Consider the following 16,083-nt stretch of genomic DNA (forward strand, 5'->3'; position numbering starts at 1 on the left):
CTGCGAGACACCTCTGCAGCCTCAGCTGTTGGATTTTTCTAAGACAGGGTCTCCTGTAGCTCAGGCTGGCCTCTAACTAAATATGTAGCTGAGGATATCCTTGACTACACCAAGTCCTGGGGTCCAGGTGTGTGCCACCATATCTCATTCTCCCGGTTTTAACATCTGTTCACCTGCTGTCTATTAGTTCCCTCTCCTGCTGACCGGAGCATTCTTAAACCTCCTATGCTGTCCTAGCCTTTCTCTCCAGAGCCTCTTCCCAAGTCCAAACTGGGTGAGTGGCCGGAGAGACAGAGGCACAGGAGGACATACAAGAAAATCATTAGCCAGGCGAGGTGACACACACCTTTAGTTGCAACACAGGGAGGCAGAGACTCTGAGTTCAAGACCAGCCTATATACATATATATAGCCTATATACATATATACATATCTCCAAATCAGCTAGAGATACATAATGAGATTTGTTGTTGTTTTGTTTTTTTTAAAGCATTCTATTCCATTTTGGCTTTAACTTGGGAATGACCATGGGCAAGAAAATTTGATAAAGGTAGCACAGGCTGAAAACCTAGAGAGAGGCTTCTACAGCTGTGCCGCGGGAAGGGTGCCAGGGGTACCCTTCGGACACACAGTGCTGTTTAAGGCTTCAAACACTGAAGTCTGTGTGCTTCATGACGCCAGGCTTATCTTCCCTGCTAGCTGTTAAAGCACAGAATGACCAAAAACAAGCAAACAAGGAGGAGGGCAGGACAAATGGAATACTAGAACAATTTGGGAAGAAGTCAGTGAATCCAGGCAACATTTTGCAAAGGGTTCTCCAGTGCAGCAAGGCTTGCCTAACATGACATGTCTACTTGTGCTTGGTGAGAGGAGAGCCTGATGTGCCTCCGCATCTTAGATACACACGTTTACACTGCCACTTTATTCCATTTTGGTGACCCTGTGTCAGTCAGATGCATCAGATCAGGAGCCAGGGCTCAGGTGCCAGGTGATTCTCAATTATAAAATCAGTCCCAGGGTAAGCAGTCTCTGGTTACTTGGTGTGTGTTTGAGTGTCTCTTGCAGAATATCCAGCACCAGTACAGGTCAGGCCCGATGATTCTCCAGCTCTCTCCATGGCCAGGTGCCAACACACACAGCCTGGGCTACCTCTGCTGGGCCAGAACTAGTTTTCTGAACCAGGAACTCACAGCACCATCCACTCGCATCACCAAAGCTATGCCCAGGAGAAGTCCCACACTGCTTACGAAGAAACCTATGGCCTCAAAAATGAACCTGTGGGGAAAGAACACAGATAACCGCCTAATTCCCTTCCCTACAGAGGTAGGACCTTGTCAGCCAAGGACATCATAGTTCTCTCAGGGTCTCTTCCTCCATAGCACTTCCTCTCAGGCAAACACTTACCTGGGGGCAAACACCTTCCAGACCATGAGATGTCTGCGGAGGATGGAGGCTGCCAAGGCACAGGCTAGAATCTAAGGGAAGGGGAAGGGGCAGTTACTTGGGAGGAATTGCTGCAGAGCCTGGCAAGAGATAAGAAGAGGGGGAAAGCAGTGTATACTACTGGAAAAACCCTGGGTTAGGAGTTAGGAAGCCCAGTTCTTGTCTTGGTCCAAGCACTGACTCATGTGATCTTGGGCAGGTCACTATCCATCTGTGATGCTGACATTCAGGTTCTGTCTTCCAGCATGGGAAGATGTCAGTAACACATCTGCCTCAGGACCACAGTTTGAAAAAGAATCCTTGCTATGACCTTGGCTTTTCTAGTATCTGAAATGCAACTAAGAGGGCCCAGATCTACACTGCAAAGAAGAAAGGATCCAGAATTGGAATAAGAAAACTCAGCCAGGTCTCAAATCTGCCATTTGCTGCTGAATTTGAGCAATCACATCACTTATTTGAACCCCTGTCAATCTTCTTTCCCAAGGTATTTGAATCTAGGAAAGTGCACCATGAATATTTGGGGAAAGGTCACGAGCTGTGTTGTTTCCCCCGTACCCACCTGAAGTCCAAGCACAAAGAGGTACTTGAGGCCCAGCTGCAGCAGGGCTGCATGGAAGTGATGTGGAGCACCCCGCAGGCGCATCTCCATCAGTGGCTCCTCGCTCTCCTCCTCAGGCCTGACTCTGGGATCAGTTTCACTCTCTGGGAGCTGCTGCCTCTTCCTTGGCCCTTGACTCTCACACAGGAAGGGCCAGAGCAAGAGCAGTGGGCAACCTACTGCCTCAGGGAGAACATGGCTGGCATCAAGGGAGGACCCTGGGACTAGTACACCATGGTCCCCCACCACCCTAGCTGGCTCAGGCTGAAAAGGGCTTAAGGCCAAAGGACTGTGAAAAGCCAACAAATCTTCCTTTTCACACCCGAAGTTTTCCTTTATTTCTACAACACTGGAGTAAAGAGAAGCTCTGGAGGGAAAGAGGTACCTGCAAAGAGGAGGTGGGAGGCGAAGGTGTTAGCGCCCACCAGTAAAGCAGGTAACCAAGTACGAGAGCCATGACCTTCTGGGAATCCCACGAAGGCTGCATGCCAATGGATGGCTGAAAAGACAGGCTGGTGGCCTGTGGAGTAGAAGGTCTGGGTAGCCAAAAGGGTCCAAGCTGAGACTGCTGGCCACAGCACAGTAAAAGGACCTAGAAGAAAAGATCTACATCTTTACAACTGCATCTCATTCCATAACCTACGGCCTACTGTTCTGGGATCATGCACTCCTAGCACTTGAGCAAATTTTTGCACAGTCATATGCTACCCCAACCTTCCTTACAGTCATTACTGCTATTCTAATTCCCCCCAGTGCTACAAATCATATCATAAGACCACAGTGTTCAATCTCTTTCTTTCTCACAAGGAGTTCACAGTGCCATAATATATTCATAATGTATCAATTTTGTAACTGAAAATTCAGGCTATGTGCTCATGGAGAGACGGCATTTCTCTAAGAAGTGGGTCCTGAGGGCCTTATCTCCCCTCTCTTAGGGGCAGGGTGTTAGCATGGTGCTAGCAGGTAAGGGAGGACATCAGGAAGACCCTTTCAAATGCAAGCACGTGAGCACCTCTGACACAGTGAGAAACAACTCCCTAAGACAAGTCACCCCGGGCTGAGGTTTACCAGGGGTGGCAACTGGTGTCCCAGCGGCAAGCAGATGGAGGAGAAGGAAGCTCTGCAGAAACAGGAGCAGGAACACGAGGCTGACACGCTCAACATGCAGCAGCAGGAGGGGGAAGGCCAAGAGGACGAGGGCTGTGACCATAGCAGCCGAGTAGACACTTCCCAGCTGATACGCAGCCACAGTTACGGGACCCTGAGCTTTGGAACTCTCTAGCCGGCCCTGGAACTCCTCCTGCATGTGGCGGTAGATTTGTGGGACCACATAATCTAGGTCAGCCTGAGAAGTAGGGGGGCCTGAGAAGGGAGTAAGGATAGTCCTGGTCCTTGAAGCAGCAGCCCCAGCCTTCACCAGCACCGTCACAGGCCTCCACAGCAGCAGCACGAGCCCTGAGGCAGCCAGCCCAGCCACAGCCCGAGGCAACACAGCTGATGCCCCAGAGACTAGGGCTCGGAGACGCGGTGGTGCTTCCTCCGCCCCTGACGCCAACGCCCAGTGGGCAGCAGTGCCTAGGACCATGAGAGGCAACCCCCAGCGCACAAAGAGCACAGGGGGCTCTGGACTTTTGAGATTACCGTAGCGCCGAAGCCACAGGCGAACCACAACTAACAGGGCCACCAGTGCCGCAACACAAGCTCCGTACCACAAATTTTTGGCTCGACCTCCCACCATAGATGCCAGAGGACTCAGCCAAGGAGAGGAGTGGCAAGCAGGTGTCTCTTCGGGGCAGCGGTGAAAAAGCCCAGCTAGCCTTGTACATAAAAGCAATCCAATTCCAAGCCTCAGGGCGTAAGTGCCACTGTGCCGTGGGGGGCCTGTTGGGGCAGAGGGGCCAAGGCGGGATACAGTGAGCAGTTTAGGTGGCAGTAGCTGGCCCTCCCAGTGAAGCTGAGCAACCAGGAATAGGACAAGAGAGGACAAAAGGAAAGGGGTGGCCCTGGCCTCAGCAACAACAAAACTATCAGAGAAGAAGGTGGCCAAGCGAATAAGCAGGAGTAATAGGACAGGTCTAGGAACAGGAAGTAGGGGAGCCAGGGTCCTCTGGGACCCCCAACTAGCCCAAACTTTCCACAGAAAAGGGAGGACTGAACCTGCTGCCGCTACAGCCCCTAGAACCACTGAATCCAGCTTTGACCCAGTAGTTACCAAGAGCCCAGCATATAGTAGGGCCCAACTTAGGCCCCACACTACAGGTATTAGCAGTAGTGGACGGAAGAAAAAGCCTGGGGACACTGCCAACTGGGATGCAAGCAGGCAGAGAAGGCAGGCAGCAGCCAAGAGGGCAGCACCCCCTGCCATTCGGACCAGAGAGAAGCGGGCCCAAGACTCGATGCAGATGGCCCGAGCTCCCCGCAGGAAGTTCCGCAGGTCAGCACTCAAGGTGCTCAGCATGGCCTCAGCCTCCTGGGGATTCTGCAGAAGTTGCTGATAGCTTGCAGAGGCCTTGGAGAAGAGCTCCTGCAGCCGCTGGAGCTCTTTAACTTGGAGGTCCTGAGTTGCAGCTGAGTAGGTATGAAGAAATCGGGACACCTGGCAGAAACGGTCAGAGATACAAACGGGGGCAGGGGTAAGGACAGGTGTTATTCCAAGAGGTGCCTGGGAACCTGGGGCTCAGCTTCTACCCAAGATGGGGGAGGAAAGGCTAATGGAAGAAAGGCACAGTGGTTCTATGAAGGTGAGGTGAGAGTAGAGCAAGGGCAATGGCTGGGCATGGTGGTAGGGCACGCCTGTGATCCCAGCACTCAGGGAGGCAGAGGAAGGCGGATCTCTGTCAGTTCCAGGCCAGCCTGGTCTACAGAGTCCAGGACAGCCAAGGTTACACAGAGAAACCCTGTCTTGCAAAACAAAACCAACCAACCAACCAACCAAAGGAACAAAAAGACTATGGGGTCATCAGAGTGTACTATTACCCAGAAGTCCTTTCACCTACCTGCTGGGCATTGATATGGAGAGCGGAGACTTGCGCCAGAGCAGAGGAGTGAGGGTGGGAGTCACTGTCACCTGAGAATAGCTCAGCCATCACTTCCCCGATGTTCCCAAACGGAATGGGCAGGCCTAGCAGCAGAGCCAGTGTGGGCACAAGGCTGACCTGAGGGATCACCTCTGGCTCCTAGATGGGAAGGGCGGGTGTCAGTGGACTCACCAGGCTGTGAGAAGAGTGGAGGCACTGTCTGGAGATGGCTCAGTGGCAAGAGCATGTGCTGTGTGTGCATAAGGACCTAAGTTTTCACCACAGAATCTGTGTAAGAAAGCTGGGTGTGACCATACAGGGCTATGAACTGGTGCCACGCTGGACAGACGGGAGCATTTCTGGCCACAAGGCCAACTCCAGGTTCATTGAGAGGCCCTGTTTCAGTAAAATAAGGTGACAGAGCAGAACACCCAAGGTCCTTCGGCTCCTTGCATACACAAGAGTGTGCAGACCAGCACACACATATGTACACACACCACATGCATACATCACACACAGAAATAAATAAAGACAAATGAGAGTGGGGCCAGAGCATGGTTCAGGGAGCCTAAAATAAAGGCATCACAGAGTAGGGAGACTGGACGAGGGGACAAGCCAGGCCTCACCTCGGGTGGGACACTCGGAAAGAGGGCTGTGGGACTGTACAGGAAAAGTGCAGCCGAGACCTCCAGCTCACTGTCCCCTCCATGGTCCCCATTCATGGTCATCCCATGGTCACCAGCTACCACCAGCAGTGTGTCATTCTCCAGACGTTCTATAAGTCCCCTGGAGGTCAAGAATTGTGTCAGGGGATGGGGGAGATAAAGATCCTTCTCAGGGGCCCGCTCACCCACACCGACTTCCATTAACAGAGCTTAGAGCTCTGCCAAAAGAAGCCTCTGAAGCTCAGAGCTACACACCAGCATCTTCAAAATGGATGGTGCCTCTAGGTTTGGGGAAAAGGCCTGTATAAAATAATTCAGAGCTGCTGGGCAGTGGAGGCACATGTCTTTAATCCTGCACTCAGGATTCCTGAGTTCAAGGCCAGCCTGGTCTACAAGAGTGACTTCCAGGACAGTCAGGGCTACACAGAGAAACCCTGTCTTATTTAAAGAATGGGAAAAATTCAGAGTTAGGCAAAGTGGTACACACCTTTAATCCCAACACTAGGAAGCCAGAGGTAGGGGGCTCTCTGTGAGTTTTGGCACAGACTGGTCTGGTTTATACTGCAAGTAGCCAGAGCTACATAATGAGATCCTATTGCAAAATGCACACACAGACAGAACTCACCCAGGAGAGAGACCACAAATAAGATTTTTTTTTTTCTCATGTAATCCCATATCCTTAAAGTCTCCCCCAGCCAATGTCCCACACTCACTGGATCACCTGGTCCATCTGGCTAAGCTTCTTGGCCATTTCCGGGTGGTGAGGGCCATGCTTGTGGCCACAGTGATCCACACCCAGGAAGTGAGCGATCAGCACGTCCCATGTACTGCTGTCCACTGTGGAGGAAAGAACACTGGACACAGGCAGAAAAGCCTAGGCCTCACCCCAGCCAGGCACTGACTTCCCGCTACACCCGAGGTACAAGCGCAGGCTCCTGCTGCACCCAGAAGCAGTAGGATAAAAGCCGCTCCCCAGCTCCCAGAGCGGGACCATGCTCACTGATAGGATGGAGGTGTTCCAGGATGCCGCTATCCACGGTGTGCAGGTCTCTGACATTGAAGGAGGAGAAGAAGAAAGCTTGGGAGAAGGCTCCAGGGAAAAGGTCTTTCCAGGTATCGTCTCCCATGAAGACTATCCGTCTTCCTGTAGAGACAAGAGGGGCATCGGAGCAGATCTTGTCCATGTGAGAACCAGAACAGGGGTTAGTGTGAAAGAAACTTAAAAAAAAAAATCAAAGAGCAGGCGAGAGAGCTCAGGGGGTAAAAGGGCTGCCATTAAGCCTGAGTTCTGTACTCAGAACCCACATGGTGGAAGGAGAGAATCAACTTCCAAAGTTGTCCTCCTCCCTCCACACGTGCACCATGGTATCTGCACTCACACACGTGCACCGTGTGCCTCTGTGTTTGTGTGTGGACATATTCAACAGAAAACCACAGTGCAGTAATTCATTCCGATCACCTAAAATTTCACATCAAGAAGCTTTTTCTGATAGCCACGTTCCCTCTAGACCTGTCACCCCCATCCCTACAAGACGATCTGCTGCACCTCTATCCCTAGGTATGCACGGAATGCATGCTCCTTTGTTTTGAGACAGATCTCAGCAGAGAGCAGGCTCCTCAGGAACTCAGAGTCCTGAGTGCTGAAGGTGGCACCATGCTCTGCCTGTGACCTGTTTTCTTCACAGGCAGTAAATGAACACAATTTGGATACCTCTATTCTTTCTCCACACTTGTGAGCCAAGGCTCCTGTCTTTATTTCTTCCTTAATTGGGAGTTCCCAAGAGTTAAACAAATGTTTTGTGAAATTAGAAGCTTTGTCAAGGACAAAAATCTCTTGAGCTCTCCTTCTCCACAAGGAAGGAGTTTCCTGACGCTATAGCCAAACATACAACTGGGTACCCTAAGTCCTGGCTCCCTTTCTTTCTTTCTTTTTTGGTTTTTCGAGGCAGGGTTTCTCTGTGTAACAGCCCTGGCTGTCCCAGACTTGATTTGTAGACTAAGCTGTCCTTGAACCCAGAGATCTGCCTGCCTCTGTCTTCCAAGTGTTGGGATTAAAGGCATCACCACTCTAACAGCCCAGATACACCTGACTTCCAAAGGGGCACATACTGACCTGCACTGTTGAGCTGCTTAATGAGATTGTCTTCCACTATAGCATGGCTGGCAAAGTTACTGCCAGCATCAATAAAAGTAGGCAGTGAGCCGGTGGTGAGAGCCTTGAGACGCTGCATGGTGGTCGTGGGGGGATCCACCTGGGATCGGTACAGCCGGGCATGGTGGGGTTGAAGCTCTAGGATCCTCTTCAAGGAGCCTAATTTTCCCAGAAAAGGCACAGAGCCAGGAGGTTCCCCTGGCACCTGCGAGCGCTGGGGCTGGGCAAAGTCAAATCGCAGAGCATCTATCAGCACCAAAACAACCCTGGAGAACCGGGAAGGCATCCAGCAGGCCCCAGGCTCTCCTTGGCTTCCCCATGGCAGGGAACCAGGGCCTGGCGGCTCTTGACAGCTGCTCTGGTTGGTGAGCTCCAAACGCGTAAGAAGGAAGCCACTGGTGAAGAGTGTAATGCCAGCGTAGAAAAGAAAACAGACCCAGGCTAGGAAGAGGAGCACAGAGCCCTTCTGCATCCTGGTGGAGAAGAGGAAAATGTTCATCGTGGTGCAAACAAAGAATACACATTTTGGCCCTCAAAACAATGCCCAACAACAGTCACTGCTATAAACTTCAGGGCGCAAACAACTCATAGCCAATTCATTCCGGCTGTTCCTACCAGTCATACCATCTGAGGGAGCGATGCTCAGACTATGGATCTCAACCCGGAGCCCACAATACACCTACTGATTTAGGCTCTGGGGATGTGCACAGGGACCTGTGCATATATATCCAAGCAGGAGATCTAATGCTGTCAACCACAGTCTACGAGAGAGGCTTTTCCAAATGGTAGGTAGACTGCTCTCTGACAGTCCATTTCAACGACTCTCTTCGGACTATCTCAACATTCCCAGGGTGGCAATAGAAAGCAGCCACAAGGATAACTGGACTGAGCAAACGGCGCCGCCTGGCGGGGACCGAGGAGACGGTGGGGAGGAGTCACGCTCGCTTCCGGGCGGCCAGGATCCACAGAAAAGCGGAGGAACCCTGGTATAAACCGGCTCATTGAGCTAAGCTGGGATCCAGATGTCCCGGCGGCTCTGTCTCCTCCGGTGGGAACCCGGCCAGCACCTGGGCATGCTCACTCCGGCGCTAGGCACCCGGGCGGCAAACTGAGGCGCCCGTACTAGGGGTGACAGTAATAGAGGATTCTTGGGAGTCCTTGGCTCACCTGGATCCGCGCCGGAAGTGCGGCGACGGTGCCTGCAGCCTGGCACCACAGAGATGTGCACGCCAGACAGAGCGCCCAACCGGGAGGTTCGTCGCCACCTGCCGGCGCCAGGAGAAAGTTCGACAAGGAATGTAGAGCTGGCAAGTTTGATGGGAGTTTCAGAAACTTAGATGGGAGCAAGGATGACCGGCTGTGTTACATAAGCATGAAAGAAAAAAGCTTAGGGGACCACTGTCCATTTTTTTTTTAAAAAACGTGCATTTATGTATATGTGTACCAAATGCATTTGATGCTGCAATTGCTTTTAATCACTAAGCAACCTCCAGATGCACTGTCAATTCTTTGTTTTTTGACACAAGGTCTATTATGTAGCTCTAGCTGGAACTTGCTATGCAGACCAGGCTGGCCTCAACCTCGCAGAGATCTAATTGCCCTACTTAGCATTTAAGGTGCGGGTCATCACACCTGGACTTCACTGTCCATTCTAAGAGTATGACTTCTGGAATTTGGCTAGAGCCCTAGCTCTGTCCATTGTATGAAAAAAGGGTCTGAATACATTTCTCTAAAAAGATAAATAGAGCCGATGAACACATGGAAAGATTCTCAGCATCATTACCCATCTGGGAGATGCCAGAGGTAGCACTTTACATCTACTAGTTAGGCTGTGGATGCAGTTCAGCAAAACAGTATTTGGCTGGTAGGCACAAGTTCAGTTCCTAGCACCAAAGAAAACATAACAGCTGGAATGGTAGCTTCTGCTACCCAGGACTCAGGAGACCGAGGCACAAGCTCAAGGCCAGCCTGGGCACCACAGAGACCTTATTTCAAAAAATGAACACAAGGAGGAAAAAGGATAAAAGTATTAACAACGATAATACTGAAAGTGGAACCTTCACACAATGATAGAACTGTAAAATGGCAGGGCAGCCCTAGGAAACAGCTTCTCAAAAGGTTTAGCTGCTGTATTACTCAGCGGTTTCACACCTAGGTAGATACCCAGATATGGTACTTAACATTGTCAACTTGACAGAATCCAAAACCACCTGGGAAATGGGCTTCTGGGTATCGTGATTATGTTAATTGAGGCTGGAAGGCATGCCCACTGTGGGTGATGCCATTCCTTAGGTAGATTCTGAGCAGAATGAGACAGTGAGCTGAGCAATAAGCATGCAGTGAATGAATGTTCTAGCCACAGCAGTTCCCTTGCTCTTCCCTTTATAAGATATGCTCTGGGGCTGGAGAGATGGCTCAGAGGTTAAGAGCACTGGCTGCTCTTCCAGAGGTCCTGAGTTCAATTCCCAGCACCCACATAGTGGCTCACAGCCATCTATAGTGAGATCTGGTGCCCTCTTCTGGCCTGCAGGCACACATGCAGGCAGAATGCTGTATAAATAAATCTTAAAAAAAAAAAAAAAAAGATATGCTCTGCCTGTGGACATCTGTAAACTCCTGACTTCTTCATTTCTAGATCACCAAATGAGCTGTCTCTCTCCTCTCCTCCATATCTAAGCCCAAGTTTTCAGCGGGGTTTTCTGGAATTCAATGTATGTTAGCCCTCTCATCAGAGCACTGATGTACCAACCAGTGCATGTGGAAATTAGAGAACAACTTCGTGGAATTGCTTCTTTCACCTTTTATGTGGTTCTAGGGATCCAACTCAGGTCATTTGGCTTGCACAAGAGGCTTTACCCACTGAGCTGCATCACCAGCTCTGTATGACTTTCTATCAGTCCACTTCCCTGTATTGCCTACATGACCTTGGCTTCTGTGAAAGCAGATACCACTGGGGTTCAATTGTGTTGTTGCTGCTGTGAGCTAGGGTTTCACTAAGAACTTTAAGGCAGCCTAGAGCTCTCAATCCTCCTGCTTCTGTCTACCAAGTGCTGGGATTTCAGGTATGCATCACCACTGACATCTCTCACCTGCTTCCGTAAACCCTAGTCAGTGTCTGAATATTCTGTGCCAAAGCAGCCCCCTTTCCCGATGTGTCCCCAAACACCAGCACCACTTAGGAGGAGACAACACTCTCTGGCTGCCAGTTCAGTAGATACATGCTTCGTTCCCCATACACTGTAGGTTTCTCTTGAAGACAGGGTGGTTTCACTTCACATGAAGTTAATCCTTGCCATGGAGAATCAGCTCCCCAGACCTACCTGGACTTAAGGGTAGGAGTGGGCATCCAAAGAAAACAGGAGTGGTTTTCCTAACTCCATCCCCCAATCAAGGAGGACAGTTTCCGATTTGCCACTGGTGAGTTTATTACATGATTATTAAGTTCAAATAAAAAAATAAAAACTAAAGTTACGGCAGGAAGGCTGGAGCCGGAATCTGAGAGTATTGCTCCCTGTCCCCAGTCTCCCTGGCCAAGCGTCTCCACTAACTGAGCTTGACTCTACCCAGTTCTTCAAGATTTGCATCTGTAGCCTGGACACCTCTGCTGTTCTCGCTGGAGTTCTGGGCTCCTGGCACTGGGGCTTTGGTGAGAGCCCCATATACACCCATGGCCTGAGGAGAGGGACAGAGAAAGTGCCATAAGAACACTGTACAGAAGCTTTGTTCAAACCACTAAAGGGAGCAAGTCTTGTTTGTTTTTTTCCTTTTCTTTCTTTTTTTGAGACAGGCTTTCTCTGTGTAGCCTAGCTCAAGCTCACAGAGATCTGTCTGCTTGCCTGTGCCTCCCAAGTGCTGGGATTAAAGGCGTGTGCCACACCGCCTGGCTGGTTTTATTTTTCTTCTTCATCCTTCCTCTAACCGTCTTTCTTCTTCTTTTTGAGACAAGGTTGTATTATGTAGTCTAGGTAGGCCTCTAAGTTGTGAATGTCCTATATTTCCTTCTGATTTGCTGATATGACAGGCATGCACCATTGTACCCAGCCCCTTGGTTTTTCCTGTTCCTTCAAGCCTCAGTTTTCTAAGCCTTGCAGTCAATTATAATACTCTTGCAAACCATCAGAAAAGGGTGACTGAGACACTGACACAGGTATCTCCAAGGAGTGAGTGGAAATATTTAATTCTCAGTTCCTGACATTGTTTTTGTATGCCTATCTTCAAAGAGCTCTAACCTTCACCTCCCCCTAATGGGGGAGCAGCCTTAACAGGCCACAGAGGAAGACAATGCAGCCAGTCCTGATGAGACCTGAGAGGGAAGGGGAGGAGGACCTCCCCTATCAGTGGAGTTGGGGAGGAGTATGGGGGAGAAGAGGGAGGAAGGATGGGACTGGGAGAACATGAGGGAGGGGGCTACAGCTTGGATATAAAGTGAATAGTAAATAAACTATAATCAATAAAAAGAAATAAATAAATTAAACAAAACAAAACAAAAACAGCTCTAACCTGAGCCACCATACTCGTGACATCGCTGGGATTGGAGGGCAGTAGGACTGTGTTAGAATCCTTGGCAAGTTTGGAGAATGCGCTGACGTATTGCTCGGCCACAGTCAGTGAAGCTGCTGCATCTCCGTTCTATGACCACAGGTGATAAACATTAAAAGTCACAGATTGGGGACAGAACAGGTAGGTGAGGTTTCTGGAAAAGGGTTATACAAATCCTAACACAAACCTCATGTGATCCGCTTAAGGGAGCCCACGATGTCAGGGACTCCACACACAGGCAGAGGACAGAAGCCTTGCCATCATCTACTCCTAACCCCCATTCCTCCCATCAGCCTCTCACCTGTTGAGTCAGAGCCCCAGCCAGGATCCGAATTGCTTCAGCTTTAGCTTTGGCCTTGGCCAGAACTGCACTCGCCTCTCCTGGAAGGAAAAAAAAAAAAAAAAAAAAAAGCAGTGTGACCCATGAAACCAAGAGTCCCCCAGAGCTCCTGTCCTAGCCCTTCCTTACCTTTAGACCCATGTTCTGCTCCTCCCTCAGTCTCTATGCTACCCGCTGCTCACCTGCTGCCTGATTTATTTGTTCAGCCTTTTCTGCTTCGGAGGCCAGAATCTGGGCCTGTTTCTTCCCCTCTGCCACATTGATAGCTGACTCTCGTGTCCCTTCAGACTCTAGAACTGTGGCCCGCTTCCGCCGCTCTGCTTCTACCTGGAAGCCCCAACGACCCCCATCAAGAAGAAGTTGGGGGAAACTCTCACCAGGACTTACAACTGTATCTACCACAACAGGGGATTCTAGCCCCATTGGGAGTACCCAAATCCTTTTCCCCACCTGCATCTGCATAGACTCTTTCACCCGGGGAGGTACATGGATATCCTTGATCTCGTAACGGAGGCAGCGGATACCCCAGCAGTCAGCAGCTTGGTTGATGGCATCCACAATGTTGGCATTCAGGGACTCCCGCTCCTAGAGAAAAACAACTGTGAGCAGCACAGGTCAATGTATCTATCAAGAGCTTAAACTGAGAAGGTCTGGGGCTGATCTTGTTCTCCAGAAGATTTTACAGTATGTGCCCTCAAGGCCCAGATCTGCTTACCCGAAAAACTTTGTCCAGAGAGAGTTTGCCAAGCTCTGATCTCATAGTAGTTTGAGCTAACTGGGTAACAGCATACTCAGGATCTTCTACACCGTAACTTGCCTGAAAGGAGCAGATATAGGATAAGAAATGTAGATGCAGGATTTTAACAAGAGGCAATTCAGAAGGCTGGATAAAGCCACGGGTAGATACCTTGTAAGGATCCATAATACGCAGGTAAAGGACTCCATCTATTTGCAGGGTTACATTGTCTGCAAAAGCAAACAGAAAGGCCTCTAAGTCCACCAGCGCTTTCGCCTAAGCCTGGATCTAGACAACCACAGCCTAATGTGCTTAACACATCCCCGTTACCCTGGGTCTCTCACCGAGAGTTACAGCTGACTGCTCAGGAACATTGATGACAATTTCCTTGAGACTCTGCACATACCGGATTCGGTCTAACACAGGGATGAGGACGTTCAAGCCCTGGGAAGAGGAGTTACAGATCCTCAGAAGAGTAAAAATAACAAACTTAAAATCTAAACTAAGTCTAAAGTAAGTAATAAGTCATGTATGGAACATACAAAGGACATGTCCTACTAAGACATGTCCTCAAAGGCTGAGGTGTTACTGATAGGGAAACCTAAAAACTAAGTCTCTGAATGTCAACAGAAAGGGAGTCAGCAAGAACTGCCCTTCTGGCAGACAGGTAGGGCAGAGAGGATGGGTAGCTCAAGAATGGAGCCTGTTGGGGTACTAGAGTAATAGAAAAGCAGAGAAATATGCAGGTGATGATCAGGAGACTGGGCTCTGCTAGAACCGGTCCCTTACAGGGTCAGTCCCAGTAGGTAAAAGTGCAGAAAGTCCCGTTCCCACAAGAAAGTCCCGTTCCCACAAGAATAAGAGATCAGATGATTTGGCCGGCTGAAGGCGGACAAAGAGGTTCTCACAGGTTCGAGGATCCGGTGGAATCGGCCCATTCGCTCCACCACCCAGGCCTCCTGCTGAGGCACAAACAGTACCACGGTGTTTCGGGGCAGTCCGGAGGAGGCGCGGCGCGGAACGTGGCCAGAAGTCTGCACGGAGCCCTGAAGAAAGACGAAAGTCGGCTGAGGACGCGGCGCAGAACCCTACCTCCTTATCTGGAAAGCAATTCTCTAAATCTCGACCCCCAAGGATCCCCGGTGAATGACTCACGTGGGAACCATGACCTGTGACCCCAGTCCTTCCCCAAAGTTGGAATCCCGCTCCTTCCCAGCTGAGGACCCAGGTGCTCTCTGGCCCGAGCCTCTGAAGAAGGTTGCCTCGTTCTCACCCTCAGCAAAAGGGCTCCAGTGCCCCGCGCAGCGCGCGCCAGCATTTCCCACAGCTTCAGCAACCTCCGGAACCAACGAGAGGTGGAGCAGAGCGGCCTCTCCTGAAGCCTATACCCGAGCCCTTCCTCCTGCAGTTCCACTCCGCCCGACGCACTTCCGGTGTCTCATTCCACATTTTCCCCTCGCTCCCAAATCGAGTGCTTGTAAGCAGAGCATACATCAAATTATTCCCCGGGAAACGTAGACTTTGAAGAGAGAGCCCGAGCCTGCAAGTTTTTTCTGGTTCTCAAGAACCGTCAGTGCTCCTGGGCATTGTGGTAGAAATTGAGGCAGTATCTGTCTGCAAGTGGCGTAGAAACAACTCCCACCAAGCTCTGTACCCACAGCCGTGACTCACTTTACCCTCCAGCTCTTATAATTGCCCTAATCGGCCACCGCGACGACCAGTGGATTGATGCTAACTAGTTGCCCGTGGTTGCCATAGTGACACTCTTGGGTAGTCATGCAGTTGTGCCCAGCCCTCCCACTGGGGACTGACCCCATTCCTGTTGTCATGGTAACTAGGAGGCCTAACTTTGCCTGCTGAGGGGCGGAGATTTCCCATTTCTCTCTTTTCCCAAGGCATCAACAGCTCTTTTTATATTTTCTGAGCCAGAGTCTATCAGGCCTGATCCCCTTACATACAGAGGCCAACAAAGAGCCTCAACCTTTCATTGTGTCTGGAGCATATCACATTGCTCAGGTCTCTGACACACTCTCGAATACATCCTTTAAGGGGCCTGTATCAGCCAGGTGCGTTGGCGCACACCTATGATCCCAGCAGAGGCAGAGGCAGAGGCAGTCGAATCTCTGTGAGTTTGAGGCCAGCCTGGTCTACAAAGTGAGTCCAGGACAGCCAAGGCCACACAGAGAAACCCTGTCTCCAAACAAACAACAAAAAAGAGGCCTTTATCATCATCCTTGTTTTACATACAAGGACACTGAGGATCTGAGGGGCTAATTTACAGAATCAGTGTAAGAATCCAGAACTTCTCTCTGTGAGTTCGAGGCCAGCCTGGTCTAAAAAGTGAATCCATGACAGGCAGCCAAGGCTTGTTACACAGAGAAATCATGTCTCAAACAAACAAACAAAACAAAACCCCAAAACAAAACAAAACAAAAAACCAACAACAATCCAGATTCTCAGAGTTTATCTTCTATAGCTTTTTTTCACCCACCCAGCCTCAAACACCTTATTGTATGAAAAGAAATAAGACTCAAAAAATTATGCTAAAACCAACCTAGCCTAAGATTGGTTCCAGTCTCTTGTTTCTTCTTTAG

General features: G+C 50.2%; 2 protein-coding genes across 5 annotated transcripts; both read right to left on the minus strand.

Moving 5' to 3' along the window:
* Positions 1-893: 893 nt before the first annotated feature.
* On the minus strand, positions 894-9,144 carry Pigo (phosphatidylinositol glycan anchor biosynthesis class O). 3 transcript variants are annotated; one of them, XM_021634460.2, is made up of 11 exons: positions 9,042-9,144; positions 7,836-8,347; positions 6,723-6,866; positions 6,436-6,559; positions 5,684-5,843; positions 5,037-5,216; positions 3,109-4,636; positions 2,426-2,632; positions 2,002-2,219; positions 1,404-1,474; positions 894-1,274 (listed from the first exon to the last, which is right to left on the minus strand). In XM_021634460.2, the coding sequence occupies exons 2-11, from the start codon at positions 8,344-8,346 to the stop codon at positions 1,145-1,147; spliced, it is 3,273 nt and encodes a 1,090-aa protein (XP_021490135.2). In that variant the 5' UTR covers position 8,347; positions 9,042-9,144; the 3' UTR covers positions 894-1,144. The 3 variants fall into 3 exon arrangements, with proteins under 3 accessions (XP_021490135.2, XP_021490137.2, XP_021490134.2); XM_021634462.2 differs by lacking the exon at positions 9,042-9,144 and adding an exon at positions 8,558-9,035; XM_021634459.2 differs by lacking the exon at positions 9,042-9,144 and having other exon boundaries at positions 7,836-9,035.
* A 2,130-nt stretch (positions 9,145-11,274) lies between these two features.
* Stoml2 (stomatin like 2) lies at positions 11,275-14,921 on the minus strand. Of its 2 annotated transcripts, none has more exons than XM_021634499.2 (10): positions 14,763-14,921; positions 14,398-14,535; positions 13,834-13,933; positions 13,661-13,719; positions 13,469-13,570; positions 13,204-13,338; positions 12,936-13,080; positions 12,715-12,794; positions 12,375-12,503; positions 11,275-11,546 (listed from the first exon to the last, which is right to left on the minus strand). In XM_021634499.2, the coding sequence occupies exons 1-10, from the start codon at positions 14,805-14,807 to the stop codon at positions 11,418-11,420; spliced, it is 1,062 nt and encodes a 353-aa protein (XP_021490174.1). In that variant the 5' UTR covers positions 14,808-14,921; the 3' UTR covers positions 11,275-11,417. The 2 variants fall into 2 exon arrangements, with proteins under 2 accessions (XP_021490174.1, XP_021490175.1); XM_021634500.2 differs by having other exon boundaries at positions 14,645-14,784.
* Positions 14,922-16,083: the final 1,162 nt, after the last annotated feature.

This window comes from Meriones unguiculatus, chromosome 1, assembly GCF_030254825.1.
Source record: "Meriones unguiculatus strain TT.TT164.6M chromosome 1, Bangor_MerUng_6.1, whole genome shotgun sequence".
Taxonomy (NCBI): Eukaryota; Metazoa; Chordata; class Mammalia; order Rodentia; family Muridae; genus Meriones; species Meriones unguiculatus.

Bases quoted from the DNA above. Each gene is read 5' to 3' on its own strand.
- Pigo (XM_021634459.2), bottom strand. From the start codon at position 8,373: ATGAACATTTTCCTCTTCTCCACCAGGATGCAGAAGGGCTCTGTGCTC. The intron at 6,867-7,835 runs GTCAGTATGTGC...TTGTCTCTACAG, and splicing joins TAAGCAGCTCAACAGTGCAG to GAAGACGGATAGTCTTCATG. The intron at 4,637-5,036 runs GTAGGTGAAAGG...CGTTTCTGCCAG, and splicing joins TCCATATCAATGCCCAGCAG to GTGTCCCGATTTCTTCATAC.
- Stoml2 (XM_021634499.2), bottom strand. From the start codon at position 14,807: ATGCTGGCGCGCGCTGCGCGGGGCACTGGAGCCCTTTTGCTGAGG. The intron at 14,536-14,762 runs GTGAGAACGAGG...GTCTTTCTTCAG, and splicing joins CTGGAGCCCTTTTGCTGAGG to GGCTCCGTGCAGACTTCTGG. The intron at 13,081-13,203 runs GTGGGGAAAAGG...TGGGGCTTCCAG, and splicing joins AAGAGTCTATGCAGATGCAG to GTAGAAGCAGAGCGGCGGAA.